The sequence below is a fragment of the Xyrauchen texanus genome, chromosome 26, assembly GCF_025860055.1.
Source record: "Xyrauchen texanus isolate HMW12.3.18 chromosome 26, RBS_HiC_50CHRs, whole genome shotgun sequence".
Lineage (NCBI taxonomy): Eukaryota > Metazoa > Chordata > Actinopteri > Cypriniformes > Catostomidae > Xyrauchen > Xyrauchen texanus.
The window spans coordinates 24,518,336-24,542,812 of NC_068301.1; the positions used below are offsets into that span (position 1 = coordinate 24,518,336).

General features: G+C 37.9%; 1 protein-coding gene across 1 annotated transcript; it reads left to right on the plus strand.

The window, feature by feature from the left end:
* Positions 1-448: 448 nt before the first annotated feature.
* LOC127620083 (UPF0711 protein C18orf21 homolog) lies at positions 449-23,783 on the plus strand. The gene is made up of 5 exons (XM_052093179.1): positions 449-698; positions 10,721-10,740; positions 11,098-11,297; positions 22,320-22,501; positions 22,622-23,783. Exons 1-5 carry the CDS (start codon positions 604-606, stop codon positions 22,767-22,769), a joined length of 645 nt encoding a protein of 214 aa, XP_051949139.1. The 5' UTR covers positions 449-603; the 3' UTR covers positions 22,770-23,783.
* Positions 23,784-24,477: the final 694 nt, after the last annotated feature.

The window sequence follows — 24,477 nt, forward strand, 5'->3', positions numbered from 1 at the left end:
ACTGTGGAGCATATCATGTGAAAACATGAACAGTATTTGGGAGAAAGGAAAATAATGCGAGAAAGTTTGAAAGGAAAGGAGGGAGATATGGATTTGTTATGGTGGTTGCTGTGAAAAGGACTAGAAGATAGAGAAAACTGTAGGGTAGTTATGGAATTTCTTGAAAAAACTGGACTTGATCGAAGGGTATAATAATGTGAAATACTAATTAAAAAGTGGAGGATACATAATTAATTGTACGCACACAGAACTGATAAACACCTTGGATGATGTGGTGAGGGCATGGGAGCTGAACACGCAGCAGCTCAGATCACACATCGCATGGAAAAAGCATGTGCTTCATATCACAGCATGTGATAGAGCGTCACCATGATGGATGCATACGTACAGTAGGTGGCGGTATGTGCTCATGACACCCGTCATTAAACCCAAAGAAGAAGAAGAAGCTCGCTCACATACTAAGCGGATAGACAGTCGCGCTATATTCCTGTAGTCACGTTTTAACGCGAAAACAGATATTCGCATTTTTCTTTTGCATAAGTATAGACTACAATTAGGTGGCGTTTGGTTTTGGTCTGGACGCAGAGCTTTGTTCAAGCAGACATGGCTGTGAAGGCAGATGGGATAACTCTTACGTTTTTAGTAAATGCTTCTCTGTTTTACAAAGACGTCTGTCCTGAGCAGTCGCGCTTTCTTATGTAAGTACCTTTTTTCTTTTCGCCAATCTCTGTTGATTTTGAACACGCGTTCTTGTAGTGCTACTCTTTCGCCATGATGGTGTCTTTTGTTATGTCATCAGTCACCAGCAGATGGCGGGATACTTCTGAATAAAATACTTGAACGCATAGCATAACTGGTGGGCACAAGGCTAAATGGTCCGCAGAAAACTTCAAATAAAAATCTATATTTACGAATTAAAGTTTATTAGGCTGCATTTCATTCTGCTTTATATAGATTAATTCTTGAGAGAAATCATGATTATTTTATTCTATAGAAAGCCATTGCTTTTAATAATATGTGTAATATGCCTGTATTTTTAGGAAGGGGGTCCTTGGCATCAAAAAGTTAAACAATAAATAAATCCTGTTCTGTATAACTACTTTTTTTGTCAATGAAAATACAGTTTAATGACAATGTAGATGTTTTGTTTGTGTAAAGGGTATTACAATTTTTTTTTTTATATTGATATTGCAACCTATTAAATAATGTAAAAGCAAGTAGTTAACATGATGAAAGAAGACCTCTTAATGTAGGACTTTCTGGAATGTCAGATGAAAATAAACTAAAAACAAAAACAATATTATATTTACTGCATGTTGCTAACAATCGCAAAATGAATTGGTTACCTGGATTATAGTGATCTCTCCTGTACTTTGTGACCCACAATGATCTTTCTATGTGATTTCATTGTTATTTTTTTATACACATTGCTGTCTATATATAGCTTATGTTATCTTAGATATTCATGGTGTAATAGTGACATATTCCAGAGCTCAAGAGAACTCATGTAAAATCTCATTAGAGATGCACCGATATGACATTTTTTGGCCGATACCAAACAAAACCTATAGGCCAGTATCGATATGATATTTTGCAACCTTATTTTGTCATCAGGTCACTGTTACTTAGAAATGCTTAAAAATATTGCAAAAAGGTACAAAATCTTTTTCACTGTTTTAATAATAAATAATTCTTATTGAACATTGATTGGATCTGTTGAATATATGACAGGCTAAAATTTTAACGAGAGCCACAGTGAAAGAGACATACAAAATAAAAAAGATACAAAATATTACTAAATATGATAACATAATGATTGATATGAAAAAGGTTTTTTTGTACTTGTAAAAATATTTTGCACTTATTTTTGCAGTTTATAACGCAGCCTTTAAAGGTTTGGTAATCACTCAAAGCCATATTGTAATTTCAGTTGTAATTCAATAAATCCTGCGGCATTTATGGATATCACATTTAGAAGTCAAAGTCTGCTGATTTCAAAGCGTTTTAGAAAATATCCCTCATAATTATGCCTACAGGTTATTGCCACTTTCACAACTGTCACATCCATTTATGGCAATTTTTCAGCAGTAACGTAACGTACATATTGTGGTTATTATTATTTCTGGATTGTGCAAAATTCGGTGTTTTTAAAAAGTGTGTTACTTATTAATTATTAATAAACTCATAATTTTTCATTTTGCCGATTTAACTAGGTGGTCGATGTAATGCGTTAATTCAGTGCGATTAATTTAACAAAAAAATTTACACAATTAATTGCATGCCCACGTATCATAATAAGGAAGATTCCTGAGAAATGCAAGCTTGTAGTACCACCTGTTTACTCCAGAGGGCAGTAAGTGAAATTTCAGCTGTATGAGCAACGCGCAGTATATACAGTGAAGAAAACACTTCAGTAGGCAGAACAACAAACATGCGTTACGTTCTTGCGTTCAAAACACTCGAAGCGCAAATGCGATCTAAGGGATCTCAAGATGTTTAAAGATTGAGTATTAAACTATGTTTAACTTGTCACAGTGACCTAAACATTTTGTTTATGACGCAACACACCCGAGACGTCTGACGTAAGTGTAAATTGACGGGCTCTTAAACAAGCCCTCATAATAAATCTCCAACTGATTGTTAAATTCACTTGTGAAATGGATTGCTGTGAACTGTATGCCAATGATTGACTTATGATCAATAATATGGTAGTAAACAATACATTGTATTCTAAAGCCACTTTTGTATTGTCTTATCAATGATAAACTCTTCTGCTATAGGAATGTAATGCATTTTAATTATCTGAATATTTTTTTATTATATATATAATTTTTCAATATTTAAAAATAACTATGTATAATTATATATTGATATAAATATGTTATATATTGAATTATTGTTATATGAGGGGCTTTCTCAGCAAATATTTGTATATGAGATTAATCACGATTAATTAATCGGGACGCCATGTAATTAATTAGATTAAAATTTTTAATCGACTGACAGCCCTATATTTAACGCTTATTACCAATATGGAGATCTTTAAAATTTGGTAAATAATTAGCCGATAAATATCAGCAGCCGATACAAATTCCCATCCATCCTACTCTCTGTTTTACTGCCATAGTTTGTGGATCTGCCTCATTAGAAGGAATGCAACAGAAGGGCATTAAAAAAAAAAAGCACACTAAAATGTCATCAGTAAAACAGTGAGTTAAACAATTGTTGCTCCCATGTTAGGTAAGACTAATCCTATATATAGCATTTGAGTGAACAGAGAATGTCTGTTGATTCATCTTAGTTATCTGTAGAGAGCCACACAGATGTTTCTTCATGTCCAGTAGCCAGATATATTTTATAAATTGACATTTCAGCCAAATCAATTGTTTATCCCATATGTGATCATTTTGAGAATACATGCATGTGTTAAACGGTCTCTGCTAGTGCATGTACCAGAGTTTAAGTGTAATAATCAAATCTAACTGTATCTCGAATAGTATTACAATTGTCTTATTTGATGAGTTCATTCAAGTATTACCACAGACCTGTCTTGTCGTGAGGCTCAAGTATTAAATATTTTAGGTGAACATAAGTGTAGTTATTATTCTTGCAATCAAGTTTGAATCAGTTTATTTAAAAAAGCAGCTAAACCAGCTCAAATGTTTATGTTATGCACATAAGCCTGGAAAAATTGTGGTCAAAAGTGAAGTAGAATCCCAGATCCAGTGAGTTGGAAACTGAGGCCATGCAATTCTTGCTTTTTCTTGACATTTGGACACTTTAGACTCTTGTTCTTAACATGCTATGAGGCACCTGGCTTATTGGAACAAATGACTCAATGTATTGTTCACAATGAAATGTAAGTGAAGAAGAATGAGACTTACACACTATTGTTTAGCTTTGAATCCTGGCATGTCCCAAACCCTTCTTCAGGGCTAACGCACTGCATATTTTGAGTCTTAGTACAGGGTACATCTGTTCTGACACCCGTTGTAGGCCTAGTACATGTACGTAAGTTAATGGAATCTGTTGACTGTAAGTATGCATGCAATGAAAACCCGTTTTGATGAGGTGCTCAAAAGTTGCATGCATATTTACAAACCATTTGTGTTAAGCCCTCTTGAATGCAAGGTCCACTCTCAACCGCTGCCACAGGTGTCACCACAAGGCATGCTTCAGATCTTCATTGTCATCGATAAAGATAATGTGTTGTGTCCACTAGATCAGTTATGTGAACTGGACATTATACTCTTTCTTGACTTTCTTGCACTGCAAGTGCTTGGAGATCAGCTGTTGTTAATATCATCTCGCTGAGATAGCGCATTGTAAATTAAATGTTGTTTATCTGTGTTCAGGGAGCTCTTAAAAGGGGGTGAACTCTAAATTGGGAAAGTATTTTAATTCGATTACCACAGTGTAGAGGGCATGCAGTCTTATTACATCCAGTGTTGTGTGTAATGATTACTAAGTAATTAATTATTGTAATTAAATGACTTTTTCATTGAAAAAAATAAAGGGATTACTCTTAATTTTTCAGTAATTATATTACAGTAACTTCTGATGTAATTGCATTAAATTCTATATAGACTATAGAACAATTCTGTATAAAACAATTGTGAATTTAATGTTAAAATAGACGTTTTCTAATTTTCTAATTTATTCTTTAGACGGTTCATGAAAAAAATAAAAAGAACCGTTTCATGTCTATCCTTGTATTTTTTATCTGGTCAAGGCTGATAAGGGTTTTAGAAAGTAATAAGTAATGCAATTACTTTTCAGACAGAGTAATTCAATCAATAATCTAATTACACTGTAGAAGATTTAATAGTAGTTAGTAACTACTTTTTTTAGAGTAACTTACCCAACTCTGATTACATCCTCAAAGGCTTGCTCATAGAGAAGAGGAAAATGACATTGATTGATGGTTGTATTTGTCCCTTTACAAATTGTTTTAACTTCAAACATTTCCTTTCAATCTGAAAAGCAAATGAAATAAAAGAAAAAAATAATGACTGAATGAATTAAAAAAATAAGTAAGTCATGTATCGGTGAATAGAAGAATCAAATGAAGGAAAGAATGGAGGAGGAATACACAGCATCAGTGACCAGCTACATCAGCAAGTGCATTGATGATGTCACTTTCTCCAAGACATCACCACACGCTCCAACCAGAAGCCGTGGATGACTGCGGAGGTGCGCACACTGCTGAGGACCCGTGACTCCACCTTCAGAGCAGGCGACAAGGCAGCCCTAAGAACAGCGAGGGCCAAACTGTCCCGGGCCATCAGAGAGGCAAAGCGCGCACACGCCCAGAGAATCCACAGTCACTTCCAGGACAGCGGTGGCAAATGTGGCAGGGCATCCAGGCCATCACCAACTACAGGACAACATCAGTTGCATGTGACAAAGATGCTTCCAGATGCGCTGAACAACTTCTACGCTCGGTTTGAAGTGCAGAACAAGTGGTGGCGAGGAAGACCACCCCTCCTCCCAACGACCAGGTGCTCTGTCTTACCACGGCTGATGTGAGAAAAACTCTATGTAGAGTCAACACACGGAAGGCTGCTGGACCAGACAACATTCCTGGCAGAATGCTCAGAGGATGTGCCACACCCCCACCGCCCGACTCAGGCCAGGGAGCCACCCGGCCTGCCTACCACTCCCCACATTTCTGGAGAGGAAATCTATGACAGCCATCTGTGTCCCCTCTAATTAAAAAGGTTGTAACGGCAGATACCAATGGGTGATCCACGCATAAGCATCCTTCATGCGGTGGAGCCACGGGAGTGGGGCGTGATCCGAACAGAGGGTGATGGCCCGCCCCAACAGGTAGTATCGGAGAGTGAGGATGGCCCACTTGATGGACAAGCACTATTTCACAATAGTGCTGTATTTAGTCTCTCAAGGAGAGCTTCCGACTAATCTACAGCACTGGCCATTCCTTCCCCTCAACCACCTGCTAGAGCACCGTGTCCAACACGCTGTCCAATGTGTCCAATAATAGGGAGAGAAATTTAAGGAGCATGTATAAGCGGTCCACCACAAAGTGCAGCTTTCACCTGCATAAACCCCTGTTGGCACTGCTCCTTCCTCTGGACCGGATCTGGTGCTGCCTTTTTTAGTAATATCAGTCAGTGTGCTGGTGACTGCCTAATAATTAGGTACAAACCTACGATATTAGACAGCCAGCCTCAGGAACTGTCTCGCCTCCTTTTTGGTCTTAAGTCTTGGGCAGGTTGCATTCACTGATGTTTTATCAATTTGGGGCCGCAAATTGTCTGTGACCCAAATGGAAGCCCATATATCGTATCTCCACCTGCCCAATTGTGCACTACTTTAAGTTTGCCATGAGCCCCGCTTGCCTCAACGACCTCAGAACAGCCCTCAGATGCTGCATGTGTCACTGACAATCATTACTGTAAATAATTATATGTTATATTATATTATAAATAGGCAGCGGCCTAAGCGTGCGGTCTGAGGATTCTGTCCATGAGCTGCTGGAATGTAGCTGGGCCCCCGAACAAACCAAACGGAAGCATCACAAATTAGTGTAATCCAAACGGTGTGGAGAGGCCTGTTTTTTCACAGCACATTGGTGTTAAGTGGATCTGCCAATATCCCTTCGTCATTTCCAGTGTTGAATAAAATTGAGCTGTGCCTAACTAATCGAGCAGTTCATCAATAAGAGGCAATGGGTATGCATCAAATTTAGACACCGTGTTTACGTTCCAATAATCCACACAGAACCGGACCGGCCTGTTGCTCTTAGGGACCAGCACAACCGGGCCGGACCGTTCACTGTGGGATTCCTCTATTACTCTCATCTTGAGCATAGCATCCAATTCTTTCAATTGCCACTTTTTTCTTGTGTTCGGGAAGCCGGTAGGGACGATTTCATACTACTACCCCTGGGGTGGTCTCAATATGGTGTTCTATGAGATTTGTATGACCGGGTAGAGGCGAGAACACATCTGAAAACTCTTTTTGCAACTTAGCTATCCGTGATTTGAGATGGCTAGAGGTGGTCTCCACAAGTACCGGGGTGATTCGACTAGTGATTTTGAACCTCACTTTTGGCCCAAGATCCTCCCTCTCTGGAACTATCATTGCCAACATCATGGGTGCCATCTCCCTGCAGACTTTCAGGAGGTTGAGATGGCATATCTGACATGCATCGCCTCTGTCCGTTCACTTCACCTCATAATTGCGATCTCCTAATCGACGTGTGACCTTAAAGAGCCCTTGCCACTTGGCAAGTTATTTAGAGTTCAATGTTGGGAGTAATACAAGCATTTTATCTCCCAGTGCAAATTCCCGTATCCAAGTGACCCTATTATACAGCCAGCTTTGACATTATTGAGCCTGAAGCAAGTTCCTCTGTGTGAGCTCCCCTAAAGTGTGGATTTTTGCTCTAAGCTCAAGAACATGCTGAATTTCATTTTTGCTGTTCGAAGTCCCCTCTCCCCAAGCCTTCCGCAGGACATCAAGCATGCCACGTGGTCGACGCAACATACAGAAGTTCGAATGGGGAAAACCATGTGGAGGCTGGTGGAATGTAATAGGGGTTCAAGCCACTTATCCCAATTCTTAGCATCCTCATGCACAAATTATGAATAATATTTTTCAGTGTTTTATTAAATTGTTCAACCAGCCCATCCGTCTGTGGATGGTAAATGCTGTTGTGGACCGATTTAATCCCCAATAATTTTATAGTTTGCGTAGTGTGCGTGACATAAAACTAGTGCCTTGATCAGTGAGAATTCCTTTTGGAATCCCCACTCAGATGATCATTTTGAAGAGTTCCTCCACAACACTACATGCTGAGATGTTGCGTAGAGGCACTGCTTCCGGGAATCACGTTGCATAATCCACCAGAACTAACACAAAGCGTGCTGTCCGTTCTAATGGCCTGTCAAGGTTCATGCCAAATCTCTCAAAGTGGACCTCGATTAACAGCAGAGGGCGCAATGGCACTTTTGGGATGGCCAGTGGATTCACCATCTGACATTCATGGAATGACGCACACCACCTGCTGACATCCCCATGAATGCCCGTCCAATAGAAATGGGCTATTATTTAGTTCATTATTTAGTTTTATCCTGCAATCGGATTATGAGCCACCTGGAATAATATTTGAATAAACTTTGATACTAAAAACTGGGTTATAATCACCTTCGACTGAGCATCCTGCATCACTCTATTCAACTGATCTTTTATCACTGCAAAATACGTATATGAGAGTGCCACATCTGGCCAGAGTTGCTTGCCATCAATAGCTTTCACATGGTCAAAGGTGTGCTTAAAGATTTCAGCTCATGACTGCTCCAGTAGGAAATCCCTTTCGGGCTCCTCCACCAGCAGCCACTTCCGGCAGGCATCACAGAGCTGTTTGGCGAATGCATATTGGCGGCCACACTCGCTCAGTGTTAGCGAGCGGAAGTGCTGCCGGTGTTGCTCTGGGCTGCGGCCACGTTGCAAGATGGCTTTCTTTAAGTCCTCGTACACCAGGAGGTTAGCTGCAGGAAGATGTTGTTCCACGAATTGGGCTTCTCTGGACAACAGTGGGAGGCAGCGGGCCGCACACTGAGACTTCGGCCATTTCCACACCTCCATTCAAACAGTTCTATGAACAACTCCGGTTTTTCCTGCGGGCCCATTTTCATAAGGGTGATCAAAGGCATGGAAGTTGCTGGGTTCGGGGTAGCAGCTGGGCCTTCCCCCTGGTGTAGCAAGCTCGGAGTGCCTGCCGGTCATCCGCTTGAGCTTGGATATGCTGATCCTGGTCTCGACGTATCTCAAGCAGGTTCTGTTGAGCCTGATGCTTGCTGGTGAGAGTTTGGATGACTTCGGCCAATGGCGAGGACTTCATTTTCTCAAAGAACTTCATTCATCCTCTATCATTCATTTTAATTATTTAAATATGTACATTTTAAAATGTTCAGGTGTTTTGCGGATGGAGTTGGACACATTTCTACTGGTATAATTCTTTGATACAAGTATAAGTGTAATCGACTTTGAGCATCCTGCATCACTCGATACAACCGATCTGTTATCACTGCAAAATACGGATATGAGAGTGTAAAATCAATAGATATGTTGTAAATATAAGTTGGGCAAAATCTTCAGGCATTTTCCAGTGGACTTAATAATAAGATCAAATAGGCAGATTCAATTTATATCTAACTGTATTGTTAAGATAAAATAGTATACACTGCCAGTGTATTTAGACACTGTACATACAGATATAAAACAAATTGAATAATAAAAGTTAATTTGCTGACGTTTAAAGTCTCAAAACTATTATTGCACATGCTGGTCTCGATTTAGCTTTTGACATTGGTTCAGATGACAAGACCCATTTTAATTCTCAATGTCAGCTTTCAATGTCCTAGCCCTAAAATAAATAAATATGTAATAGTTAAATATAAAAAAAAATGTATGACAATTATATGCACATTTTTCCTCAATTCTCATTATAATACATCGTGGCATTTTACTTTTGAGTTAGCTTGCTATTCTTAGTACTCTTAATGATGATTGTCTTTAGATTGATTACTGTAATACAGTAATTCCTATCCTGACACTTTCATTAAAATCAGCATTTATTGACCAGTTAAATAAATACTGTCATTTCAGTGTTTACATTTTTGTTATTTTTTATAAATATGTAAAAAAATTTACAATAAAAATTTTAAATACATATATACAAATTCTTTGTTGTTATTTTTTTCCTTTTGATTTTCCCCTAAAAAATGACCTGGACATGTTCTCCAGACAGGTTTGTTGAGATTCATCATTAAATCTGTGTTTGTGTTGTTTTACGCTAGTACACAAATGACTGTTAATGTCACTACATTATCTGTCCCCCTTTGTAATGTGTTTTTACAACATCAGGCTTCGTGGCAGGCAAATAAGAAATTTTTCCCTCACACTTCATCACTACCCATATGACTGCTCTATGTGCTCTCATAGGGACCAAAGTGTCTGCCGCAGGCTCTATGGCATGTTGGGAAACATCTGCTGTGGCATTACAAACAGCTGCAGATGAGAAAGTGGATGATTAGAATTCCCAAATCCTGCACGTGCCTCTGTGTTTTTGACAAACAATAACATCAGGCAGTTTTTAGCAATGTGATCTAATTTTGGAAAGAATTATGAGAGCTTAGATGAATAAGGTAGTCAAAACAGCACTGCTTTCTAAAATCAGATACATACACACAATGTCTCGGTGGAAATTAAAGCTGTTTGGGAAGTCATGAGTTCAGGATGCCGGCATGCTTTACATATAGTACATATCCGACCCCAGTGTTTTTGCCTGCTTTAGAGTGTCATATTGTAATTCTTCCTGAGGTTTAGAAATGACAAGTTTTTTCATTTGTATTTGACAGGGTATTAAGCATAATTATATGCTTTATGCAGAATTTTTGGAGACTTCAGCATTTTTGGGCTTTTCAAATAGTGGTGGGGATTTTGATTTATGGTTCATTTTTATTTCAGTCACTTGATTCATTCTGTGACCATTTCTGGAAATTGCATATTTACTCAAGTAGGTGGCGACAAATGAGTGTCTTTTATGTTGTGAGTCATTGACTCAAATGATTTGTTAGAATACACAGAGTTATTTACCACCGTAACATTGGAAGTGAACTTCAAAGATTATTTCAAAAACAAATGTTTACAAATGTATAATAACTAACTCTTGTATTACTTTTTATTACAGGCGAAGGCATCAGATGAATGGTAAGTTATAGCTTTTGTTATATTCAACCCGTTTGTCATTGTAAACAGTCCAGCAGTCTATAAAATACATTATGGACAATAGAACAGAAAGTTGGTGTCAAAAGGAATGGTAACCAAATGTTAACCCCATTAAGTCCACATGTAAAACTAGAACCCATATCCATGGCCTTCACAAAGCTCAAAGACAGTCTGACAGCAGGGTTAGATGACCTCATATTGGAAAGTCTGTTTGAGCTTTAGTCCAATACATAAAAGAAATACCAAACCATCCTCCAAATAGAGCATAGCATCACCTGTTTTATTTAAACTAGTTACCATGTCAAAAAAAACCTTCACTATATTTCTCCCCTATGCTAGCTGCTTCCCTGCCGGAGTCTGTACTCTGCCCCTTCTGTTTCCAGTGGCGACGACCAGACAATCATCGGGTACGTCTGCGGCCCAAGCGGAAGCCCACGGCGAGGATAAGAAGACTTCTGAGGAAGGATGCAGCAGGAAGGAGACTCAACATAGCACAAGCTGAAATCCTTCAGAAGTTTAAATGGGCCACCAATGCTTTGGTGAGGTCAATAGACCGTTCATTTAAATGAATATTTCTGTCCTCTTGAGCGCAGTTAATTTGCTAAGTTCAGTCAAAATACCAATACCCAGCCCTATCTCTACCCTTTCCTAAGTGCAGATACTTCAGATAGATGAATATAAACCAGACAGAACAGATCTCATGTTGCCATAAATTTATAGTAGATACAATGAGACTCTTAATCCCAAAGTATACTTCTGTTGTCTGTGTTGCTGATAACTCCTTGCACAGTGTGCGTAACGCAAATTTGGTCATCAGTACAGTCTGCACGGACTGTCCGTACACGGCCAGATTTTTCTCGATATGCGGCAGCCATTGTCTGCACTTAAAGAGTATCACAAAGCAGTCGTAGTGTGCATGCGTCAAACGTGTTTGCATTCGCTCTCGGTCTATACTTCATGGAGTATACTTTGAAAGGCAGCGAGATCGACCTGGCACGATCCGCTCTGGAAAGCAGAAAAAACAAATAGACCGAGCCTTTTATAAATAGACATTTAAAATATGCAACAATCGTACTGTTTTGAAAGTATAAACACCAAAAATGACATGTGTTGGCGTGAAACTGGTGTGATAGAATAATTTACAAACCCTGTCTGAGTGAAGTTATATCCAATCTTACACCATGTCATGACCATCATAAAGTATTTTGCATGGTTTCTGTGCAAAGAGACCTGGAGGGGATGTGACGTAACTATCAATACAACACTCTCTAAAAATCTGTGAAGTTTACGTGACTCCCCGTAATGGTATTTAGCTGTTAACACAACTAGAAGTTTTTCCACCTAGAAAAGTAGTCCCACCACAAAATGCTATTTAAGGTCACATCCACACTAATCCGCTTTAGATAACAAACTTGTTTTTAGTTTTCTAACGTCATTGATTTCCAAAGTATGCGGTAATGTAGAGCATTTTCAAAATGCTAAATTTTATTGGAGGAATATGCCGTTCTTTTGTGGGTGAAAGGCATTAACATAGTGAAATTAATGCGTTTTTAAACTAAAACATTTTAGTGTGGACATGGCAAGTAGCTACAACTCTAGTACCAAACTTTTTTTAACTGAAGAATTCATGTAAATGGTTAGACCAAAAAAAAAGAGAAAGGAAAAACAGCTTTACATTTCTGTTTTTAAGCCCTTCGGCCAATGTCTGCATGAGGCTTCCATTGTAAGTGTATTTTTGTAAACAGGTTTTCTGATTGTTTTTACAGACTGAGGGACTTGTTGAAATTCTGGTTTGTTTTTAATGAAAGCATGCCAGATAGACCATAGACATAATGTTGAAAATATCCTGGAATATGACTTTAAGCATTTTGTCTACTGCTCTACCTTTAGTAGACCCTATAAGCAGTTACCATTGACTTTCCACTTAGTTTGGTATGCACGCCTTGTAAAGTGCACTTTTACTACTGATGTACTATAGAAGCATAAAGCCTGTGGAACAGCATGATATAAACCATATGGATATTATCATTTAACAGACTGGAGGACATTATCCAGACACCGAAACGCTCCTTTTATAGTGATTTGTTTAGCCTTAAATGACTTTCAACTTGGAGTCAATAGGATGAGCTTAAGATGATTTAGAGTGGAAAAGTTCCATTTTCAGGACTGGTTTCTGACGCTCCTCTGGAGTGTGACTGGATCGTTGTGATAAGGGGGTGTAAGGGGGTTAGTGAAATGTGTTTATTTGTAGAAGTATTTAATCATCCAAAGCACTGTTATGACGGTCTACACTACCGGTCAAAAGTTTAGGGTCATTTATTCTTTATTGAAGTTTTTGAATTAGATTATTATAATTTTTTTATATTTTAGAATAATAGTAAAGTCATCTAAACTATGGAATAACATAAATGGAACTATGGGAATAATGCTGGGACTATAAAAATCCAAAATAAATCAAAACTGTGTTATATTTTAGCATCTTTAAAGTAGTCACCATTTGCATAGAATTTGCAGACATGTACTCTTGACATTTTCTCAACCAACTTCTTGAGGTATCACACTGGGATGCTTTTTAAACAGTACTGAAGGAGTTCCCATTAATACTGGGCACTTATTAGCTGCTTTTCTTTATTATTCTAATAATAATATTGTATTTTAAATGGTAGATAGCAGTTTCTTTTGATTTCTGTTTAGTCATAACATTTTTTTGCTCATGAAGAAATTGTTAATATATTAGGAATAAATAAATAAAAGTACACACAAAATAGTCCAGCAACCATGGATGGCATGTCCACGTTAGCAATCGCATTTACTAAAAAAATACTGAATCAAACCAATTGTACATGCAGTATATAGGGAATAAGACATTTGACACATGAAGCTCATTTGAAGTTGCACCACAGAATATTTAGCAGAGATGGGCCACTTCTATTAAAGTGAATGAGAAAAATTAGAATGCTCAATCAACTCGAACGTGCATTCGGATTAGCTATAAAAGATGGGAAAATTGGCTTTTTTTTTTTTTCTTAACATAATCTGAAATAAAGAAGCACCATTTATGATACCAGTATTGCTGCTGATTTGAAATATGTTCTTTGATTGTAATCTTGACCAACCGTTTTGGAGATTTTGGACTTTCTCCATTCAAGTAGATAGGAGCTGCACTGTCTTGACTGGAAATAGACTCCTGAGAGCGTTCCAAACATGGCCGACAGTGAACTGACTTGCTAGATCGGCTTTGGTTGCACTCACGTGCTCGTGCGGATCCAGCGAGCAGTAGAAATCTCCTGACAGTTTAAACAGCCTGGATCGCATGCTTGGATATTAGATGAGCGCTCGACGGGAAGAAAACGCTGGATTTTTGTGAGGTTCTTGAATTACATCTGTTTAAACAAGACCATGACTGGTCGTTTACATGTCTCAACCGCTTCACATGCAAGCAGGCGATTCTCAGCGCCCTCAAGAAACAAATCGGCCAAACGGGAAAATGTATCAGCCGATAATTTAAAAAGTGGGAATATTGTCCAATTTATCGGCCTCTGCGATATATCGGTAGACCACTACATAGCTGTATGTTAGCGATACTGCAAGACTCAGTATAATTTTTGTTTGTGGTGGGAATTCTTGACATGCTGGTGGCTTGTGACAGCTCTGCCATGCCGTCTTCTTTACTGACTCACCTGAGCTGGATTCATTTCTGTTTAATCTTCCTTGATAAAAATACACTTGCATAAATTCACTCACTGAGCATTTTACTATTAACACCAATTATCTAATCAGCTAACTGTGTGACAGCAGTGCAATGCATAAGATCATGCAGTTACAGGTCAGGAACTTTAGTTCATGCTCGCATCAACCATCAGAAAGGAGAATAAAAGGTGATCTCAGTGATTTGAACCGTGGCATGATTGTTGGTGCCAGATGGACTGGTTTGAGTATTTCTGTATTTGCTGATCTTCTGGGATTTTCATGCACAACAGTCTCTAGAGCAGTGGTTCTCAACTGTTTTTGCTTCGAGACCAAGATTTTGCATTGGAAATTAAATGGTGACTCACCATAGTAAAAAACGTAACCTGTATTTAATGTATCGCCCATTATCTAGGGAAATCCGGTTGTTTCGTGCACCAGAAATGCTGTTGATAGAATCCTTTCGAAGAATCCTTTATTTTGGTCACATATTGTACACACAGTTGTGCATGTATACAGTGAAATTTATTAGTTTTTCACATAGAAGATAGGGCATAGCAGATCATTAGCACAAGCTGGTTCCATAACACTTGCGCAAAATCTTTAATCGCATCACAAAAATATCCCAGTCCAGATGAAAAGTCTTTAGCTGAACGGGAAATTAGCATTAAATTTGCACTGACAGCACTAAAATTCACTTGGGCTGCAGATGAAATTTTTTCAGTGGGAGAACCATGGCATTGTTCTTTTCCTGCTATCTGTGACCCAGTTCGAATAGACCTGTTGAGAAACACTGCTCTAGAGTTTACTCAGAATGGTGCCAAAAACAAAAAACGAGTGGCAGTTCTGCACCTTGTTGATGAGAGAGGTTGACAGAGAATGACCAAACTAGATCGAGCTGACAGAAAGGCTACAGTAACTCAGATAACCACTGAACAATTGTGGTGAGCAGAATATCATCTCAGAATGCACAACACATTGAACCTTGAGGTGGATGGGCTTCAACAGCAGTAGACCATTTCATAAACTCAGTGAGTGTATATAAAATATGTGGTGTATTGATTTGGGTAAAGTTCACCAGATTTCACCTGTGTTTTTCAGCGGTTATTTCTTAGCATGAGCAATGAAGTGATTCCACTATTTTAAAGCTGTTGAATATAACCACGGCTCTTTGTTTCCAGAGCATAAAAGACTGTGTAGAGTGGGTTCCGGTGACTTGGTGCACCTTGCTACTGTATATAGGCTGTACCCAGCATAAACCTAGGCTGGGTCCCAATCGTGGACTTGTACTATGCTCTAGTTTATTTAGCTGGTGATGTCCAGGCCCAGACAGAATCAACTTTATTTAGCATTTTCTGTGCTGGTATTAGGGGATATTCTGCTAACTACTAAAATCTGAGTACTACATACTTATGGTTGCCGAAAGTAGGCAAATAAGCCAAAATATTTATATTTAATAAATAAGCATGCTGAGCTTTCTGCAGAATTCTGTGGTAGTAGATTCTGTGTGAGCCTAGCAATGGAGAAAGCACATACTTTTAAATATGTAGCAATACATTATGCCTGTATTGGGAGATACTACCATGTCATAAAATTGCATTTTGATGACACAGACCCCTATGTCATGTAATGTTTGCATTTGGGTGTAAGCATAGCTTCTATTTAAATTCAGTTCCTGACTACTACAATTTATTATTACTTAACTTTTAGGTTAATCTTTTGTTGCAGCTTCGGTTTTGCATTCCTCCCCAACTTTTCTTCAACTTAAAAGAAATCGAATGAGAACAGTCACAAACACTTTGGCACACTTTTGGTTGTGGGCAATATAAGCCCAGAAAAAGTATTTATGCATGCATACTTTGGAAACCGTGCACCATCCAAGCATAGTATTTTCAATGTTCTATGATTTGGGCTGTACTAATTCAAATTTTGCATACTATTTAGGACAAATAGAATGCAAATTGGATCGCAACTCTGCTGTTCCACAATCTCATTTTGTTCCTTTGATGTTATCATATTGGGGATTGGAAGTTTCCCTACCTCCGACACAAAGTTCAACTGTTGTGTGCATCTTTCAACATTTTGGGAAGCATCTGTGCCAACCAACCTTGGTTTTTTCCAGCCTGCATTTGATGCATGAAATGTGTTACATATAATTTCCCTCCAGGGAATGAATCGGTACAGCTTTTCTATGTTTGGTTGAGAGGGATGGGCATACCAAAGATCGATTGCCCTGGAAAGCAGATGGGTCTCCACATATCAATAGTTAAACAAACACACCCACAAATGACTTGGCCAGGCTTGCATATCAAGGGAAGCTCTGAGCTAGAAACTCACAAAGACACAGCGGACAGTTTAGCCTGGCTTGTGGCTGCTGGGTGAAGTTATTTCAGGATTTTGTCCTATTAATAGGAAAGTGTTAGTAAATGTTCAGGAAGTAAGGGATAACAAATTCTATGGTGGTTTTCAAAGTTAACATCTAGAAATGCAGAAATGATTTTGAAATAATTATGAATCTTCCTATATTTAACCAACCAGTTCAAACAAAAGTTTTAAATCATGAAAGTTATATACATCAACTATATTTTTATATAGTGCAGGATGAGTTGCTCAAAGTTTAATACTTAGGTTTAGGGGTTTGTCTACATCTCTTACCAAATATGAGCAAACGTGATGCTTGCTATAGATATATCAACTATGGATACCATATAGATTCTATATAGAATTTGTATTGGTGTTTAAATGATCAGAAATCTTTGTGTTTGGAGGGTTAGGACGTAGTAGGAACCTCTTGCAATGCTGTCATTCCATGCGTAACTCTTTAGTCTTCACCCTGCATTGCATTAATCTATATGCAGACATTCCTGCTCCATTTTGCTTTCTCTATTTGTTTTCTTTTCTCTGCCTCAACAGCTGCTGTTGACTGATAGCATCAGTCTCTGGAGCCGCAGAGTTTTTGCCAGTTTTAAAAAGCTTGTGAATTCTCATAGCCGTATGATAGAACGCTGGTCATGTGCGGGGGTTGGATTGCTTTGGACAGACGTCTTGAGATCAGAGCGTCATCATGTCACTGTTTGATGAATGTGCTATTGATACTCCTATGAGGTGCTGGTATATAGCTGAAATGTATATGGAATTTCTGAAGGAGAGAGGGAATAGGAAGGATCAGCAAAGATTTGTCTCAGTAATCGCTGACTTGTGTTAGTCACCACTGACTGAATGCAGTCCATGTGCCTGAACTACAACCTTACTTGTGCTTCAGCCCATTAAAAAAATGTTCAGGATATAAAGTAAAGGTTAAAAACAACTTAAAGGAATACTTCAAAAAGAACATTTTTAAGTCTTTATTTACTCATTCTCATGTCGAACATGTAAAGGTTTGTTTTTGCAGATTGTAATGGACTGACAGCCCCAGTCACCATCCATATCTTCTGTTATATGGCGTGCTTATAGTTCACTCTGCATATTAATCTGGGAAAGGAGTATTTTGAAATTGAAAAAATGACACACTGAAAAAACGGGAAAACACAGGTTGTCCGATTTACTAAATCATATTGTTTGTGGTCTACACAACAAAATTGTGTTTCTCTTCTAAAATAGTTTTCTCTACTTTTGATTCATGTAATTCTCTAAAATGTGCGCTGTACTAGATTACATTATGTAGGGTGAATGTGAACCAATAAAGTCTGTTCAGTGACATTGGGCAGGGGATTTTTAGTTCCTAGCATGCTTTGCATGGGACTTGATGCGGTGAGTAAAATTTTTGAAATGAAGTTTTCTTAACAGTATGCAACACAGTTTTTGTTCCTGGGTAGTGTGTTATTTCCTAATTGCTTATGCCTCAAAAGTATAGGCAATGGCTATTATTCCCCACAAATTTTGCTTTTGTGACCAAGACAGTGATATTTTGAAATGTACCTATTTCCAATGTCTTTTCGTTCACAAAGTCAGAAAACAAAACTGCATTTGAATCCAATTTAATATGTATTTATACTAAAGTAATACAAAAATGACTACAAAAGATTTAGAAGTGAGTAGTTTTTCGAGATTTATGATTATACTGGCCCCCAAATTTACTCATCATACTTCAAGGCATCCATTAAGGTCTTGATGCTGTTGTAATCCTCTTTGAGGTGCATCAGGGGAAGAGACAGGTACTTGTTACTATTATGGAGCAGCACGGCTTTGAGGCTCCTGGATGAACTGTCAATGAAGAGGCCCCACTCATTCAGCAAATTCTGATTGCCTCAAACAGACTGATCAAATTGTGGCAGAAGCAGAGCCCATCTTGACAGGTTAAGAAGCTGGAAAAAGGTTGGTGATGCTTCCTCTGATCTACGACTTGCACACTTTCATCCAACAAGTTCCACTGCTTGAGCCTAGATGTCAAAAGCTCTGCATTGGACTTGGTGAGACCAAGATCTCTAATCAAGTCGTTGAGGTCTTTTTGGTTGGGGTAGTATGGGTTTCTCTCAGCTCCACCTCTGAAATTGCCATCTGGATCTACAACGGCTTCATTGCTCTCTGACTTGCTGCTCTCTTCTAAAGACAGCTGCTCTCTCTCCGGAGGAGTGGGTACAGGCAGCTCATGGCAGTGTGGCACCGAATGTCCGGATATGTGTAGCAGTTGCTTGAGTGGTCAGTGGGTTCCTGCAAAATTCTTGGGATAGTGAACTTCATGACTCTCTTTTCCCCTCTGTACCATCCCACAAAAATAAATGTATTTCACCCATGACTGTGTAAGAGATTCTCGCAACATTTTTCATATATGATATATATTTTTTTCAATAAAATTGTAAAACATTTTAAAATTAAAAACTTTTTTCACCTGCGAGCACTGCAAAAAAACTCTGGGAGGTAAGAAAAAAGTTTTTAATTTTAAAATGTTTTAAAACATTTTAAAATTAAAGACTTTTTTCTTACCTCCCAGAGTTTTTTTGGAGTGCTCGCAGGTGAAATGAGGTGCCCAGGGTTTGTCTTGATCCCTACAGGCATGCCGAAATATGCCTTGCGGGCCTCACATATCTGAGCAGATGCTTCCACGGAGTACTTTTTCACTCTTGTCTTGATAAATTGGCCGCAGACATGGCAAAATGTGTCTGCCGGATGTTTGCAGCCTCTTGATGCATCTCAGAAAAATGCAGATATGTATCCACTTAGGCAGCTGGAACTAAACTGAATTGGTCTTAAGGCCTCTGTATTTATACTATTTATATTACTGGAAAGTTTTAGAAATTTCTAGAAGTTACTCTTAAGTGTACTCTGCACTGAATCTATCTGGAATCTTCTGGAATATAGGTACATTTCAGAATATCATTGTCCTGGTCACAAAAGCAATTTTGTGGGGAATAATAGCCAGTTTCTATACTTTTGAGGCATAAGCAATTAGGAAATAACACACTACCCAGGAACCAAAAAAATTAAATAAAAATGTGTTACATGGTGTAATTAAAGGAATATTCTGAGTTCAATGCAAGTTAAGCTTAATCGACAGCATTGGTGTATTATGTTGATTACCACAAAAAAATTTAAATCATTCTTTTCTTAAAAAAAATAAATAAAATGGGTTACAGTGAGACACTTACAATGAATGTGAAGGGTTTAAAGACTGAAATGTGAAGCTTATAAAGCCTGAAATGCGAAGCTTATTATTTTATAAAAACACTTGCATTAATTCTTCTGTTAAAACTCTAATAGCTGTAATAAATTTTTTGGATTTGTTGACATTATCATCATCATGGCAACAGAGATATAAAATTGTCTATAACTTTACACAGAAAATGTTAGTAAGCAATTTTATCACACTAAAATCATTTTAACACACAATTTTTTTTAAGTCTTGTGGTTGTACTTTGGAAACAGTGAGCATTTTAACGTTTACTGGTTGGCCCCATTCACGTCCATTGTAAGTGCCTCCACTGTTACAGATTTTTGCTCTTTTTAAAGGCAGGGCAAATCCAAATGTATTTTTGTGGTAATCAATATTTTGCCACAAATGATGGCGATTGAGCTTAACTTATTTTGAACCTGGAATATTCCTTTAAGTACCAACATAAATCCGTAATGTGACACAAAATTGCTTATGTAAAACTGAATAAATGAATCTTGTTAAGAGACAAACATACTTAATTGGGTCATTTATAAACAACTTTATTCCATTATGTTGAAGTAACATGAAATAAATATATTTTCTGACAAAGAAACTTCACCTTTAAGTCTAAAAGTAATGCAAGGAAAACTGTCAGGAATGACATCTTTCTCATCTCCTGAATCTGTCCGTGTCTTTAACAGTGTTTGTTCCAATGATCCATTACGAGACAGCTGTGCCTGGCATCTTTGTTTGAAGCCTTGTGACCCAATTTTATGGGCAGGTATTTATCAAGAATTGGCTATTTTACGAGTGAGCTGTGTGATTGAGATGAAAGGATATGGCAGAGACCTTTGTCTTTATATGGACAGCCAATTGACTCTAAGCAGTGGTTAACTAGTATGAGGTCTTCCCCAAATCAGCTGTAATGTTGGTATCATGTTCTAAAGCTCTATGGTTAGTTTGGCCATTGTTTTAGTTACATACCAAAAGGTATGTCCTTTCCCTTTAGGGACTGATGCTATTATTTTGAGTATTACTGTGTAAATACTATTATTATTATTATTATTATTATTATTATTATTATGTATCCATTTAAAACTTGGTTTAAGTTTCTAAAGAAATTTCATAAAGGATTGTCAGGAAATTACATTGAATACCATCAGTAACCAATGAGAGTCGCTTAGACTCCACCCCACTGCAGCTGATTGGCTGCGCTTGTTCTTTATATCTCCAGACATGAAGAGAGCAGTAGTAAAATGCTGCTGTCACTGAATAACTGAATCATCTAAAATCATCCACATTTCAGCTTAGCCACCTGTTACCCTCAAAAGCAATGGCTACCTTTGTGTCGGTGAGTTCAATTTCAATTAGAAGAACTTAAATTGAACAGATTTATAATTTTTAAGCTTGCTTTTGTTGTGTTTGTCAGTATATCAAATTTTCAAATGTCAGAGCAAAAATGTGTAAGCCCCAGTGGCTGGTTGGCTTAAATTAGGGCTTGTTTGGCAGTTTCTGGCCTCCAGGGCATGTGCACAGTTTGTGCCTTTGGCCTGTACCTTGCTGTGTTTAGAGCTCACGTTCATGCAATTTGTGAGATACCAGTCATAGCACTTTTTTAGCAGAGATCATGACATGATAAAAAGTATTTGAGAAGCAACAGTTTTGTTTTATTCATTAGCTTTTGTTAACATGTTTTCATGTTAAACAATGCATTTTTTTGGTATTGGGTTTAATATTGTGATTTTGAATGGGGTTCTTGTTCAGCCAGCATTACAAAGTAAACTAACTATTTTTGTAATCTGATTGACTGCAATATTTTTTTGTGAGACACTTGGTTGTCCGCAGACTCTCCACTGATTTCCAGAGAAACTAAAAAACATGCATATCAACATAATTTGTGTTCATAACATAATCTTTAAGATCTGTGAGCACCTCTGATGTCTTACAGCTGGCTGTCACAGTTGCTCTGGTAGAGGACTGTTTTGAGGAAAAGTAATTACATTCTTCTCAGATTTGCTTTGATCGTTATTGCATGTTTTTTTTTTTAAGGTTTCGTCTTCAGTTGTTTGTTTTCATAGAGGATACATTTTCCAAATATATCTATAACCTGAGAATAATTCATACAAATGTTGTTCTGTTATGCACAAACATTTTTTGTGCATAACAATTCATGCAAAAACTCATTTTCTTGTCTTCTTGCAAATTCTAATTCTTTGTAACTTGACAACTTGATCTTGCATTAAACTTTTTGTGTAACCAACAAAACAATGCTCTCTTCTCTTAGATGGTCACGTGTCATACCTGTAGTAAGACATCCAGACAACCTGGAATGAACAGAGAATATTTGACTACTCCGTCAAAGTACCGCAGCACGCCAGGGAGTGTGGGCAAATTCAGGACTCCACAGTCTGCTAATAGAGCCACTCCAAAATCTTTATTGGACAGAACACCAAGTGGGACGCCAAGGTAAGCTGATCGGACTGAGCAAATCTGTTACAGTGCCCCATCTGATCTTAAAACTTTCTCCCAAAAATTACAATTCTGTCTTCATTAGCTTATGCTGTCCCAAAATGTTTCTCTCTGTAGGTCAGTGTCCTCAAACAACAGCTTGTCGTCTTCAAAGTCAGGTAGTGCAAAGTCGTCACCTTTTGCCCGCCTTAAGAAGCTACTTATGCTGGAAGACAAACAGCAGAGCAAGAAAGGTGGTCTGAAGGACTTCCTGTCCTCCCTCTGAACATCTTTGAAGGTCTTAAGGGCAGTTGAGTCCTTCGCTGATAAGCTCTGGCCCACTTTGAGTGGTGCTACTGAAATTGAGTGTCAAGCTTGAAACGGATGGTGTTGGTTTCTCCTTGTGTATTACAGGGCCATCTAGTGGAGGACTCTAAAAGGGTGGTTTAAAGAGATTGGGCAGTACTGCCTTCATAGCGGGTTCTGTAGATTTAACGGCATGACTTCCTTTCTTATAAGTATGCCTCTGGATCCTTGTGGTGATTATATGTGTTATATTGTAGGCCAGTGTCACATTTAAGGCTGTCACACGTGCTACAGAACCATGCTGTGATTTCTTTTTTTTTTGGCATTTATTTTATTGTTATATACTTGCCATTTTCTATAAGAATCTGAAATGTAATCTGTTGTGATGTGTTAATTTTGTACACTTAAAATTCACACATTTGTATTTACATCCCTTTTACATCACTGCTTCGATTTTGTAAGGAGGGAGGGATTGTCTTTACACTGGCTCACACAAATGAAATCGTTTTGTATTTCTACAAGGGTTGAGCTGGGTTTTCTGGTTGTTTACATTTTATGGTTTTATGGCTGTCAAACTATATAGCAAAGACCAAAGCTATATAGTCTTAATTTACCATATTGTATTTTTAACGGCAATGTTAATGAGGCTGTGAGGGATAACCTTGCTGTACTGTACAACTTGAGTTGAACTTGGTGTTAATTGTTCAAATGATGAAAATGATGAAAAAATTCAGTAGACCTAAAACTGCTGAAAACACAAGTCGGGAACGTTTAGATATTATCATTGAGTTCTATACAATTAATGCCGCACAGCCTCGTTTTCAATCTCGTCAAACATAAAATATTGTGCCACTCTGAATAAGGTCTATGGATTACTCCTATGTTATTGAAATGTTTTGCAGCACAGTGCAATTAAAATGGAAGATGCTTTTGTCTTGTTTGATGATTCTTCACTTATCCAAAGAACTACACAGTGCTTATTTTGCAATAAAAAGTAAACCACTGAAGTTTTTCCTATTTAAGAGCTGTTTAAATGCACATCTTATGTATTCATAGAAGCTGCGTAAGTATGCAAAACTATATCTTAGCAATGGGTGTCTAAAATACACTGGTGGCCAAAAGTTTGGAATAATGTACAGATTTTGCTGTTTCAGAAGGAAATTGGTAATTTAATTCACCAAAGTTGCATTGAACTTATCACAATGTATAGTCAGGACATTACTGATGTAAAAACAGCACCATCGCTATTTGAAAAAAGTCATTTTTGATCAAATCTAGACAGGCCCCATTTACAGCAGCCATCACTCCAACAGCTTATCCTTGAGGAATCATGATAAATTGCTAATTTGGTACTAGAAAATCACTTGCCATTATATCAAACAGTTGAAAGCTATTTTGTTCGTTAAATGAAGCTTAACATTGTCTTTGTGTTATGAGTTGCCACCGTATAATAGACTGGCATGTCTTAAGGTCAATATTTGGTAAAAAATGGCAAAATAGAAACAGCTTTCTCTAGAAACTCGTCAGTCAATCATCGTTTTGAGGAATGAAGGCTATACAATGCTTGAAATTGCTGAAAATTTCGGAAGATTTCATACAACACTATACGCTACAGTCTTCAAAGACTAAGGACAACTAGCTCTAACAAGGACAGAAAGAGATGTGGAGGGCCAGATGTACAACTAAAC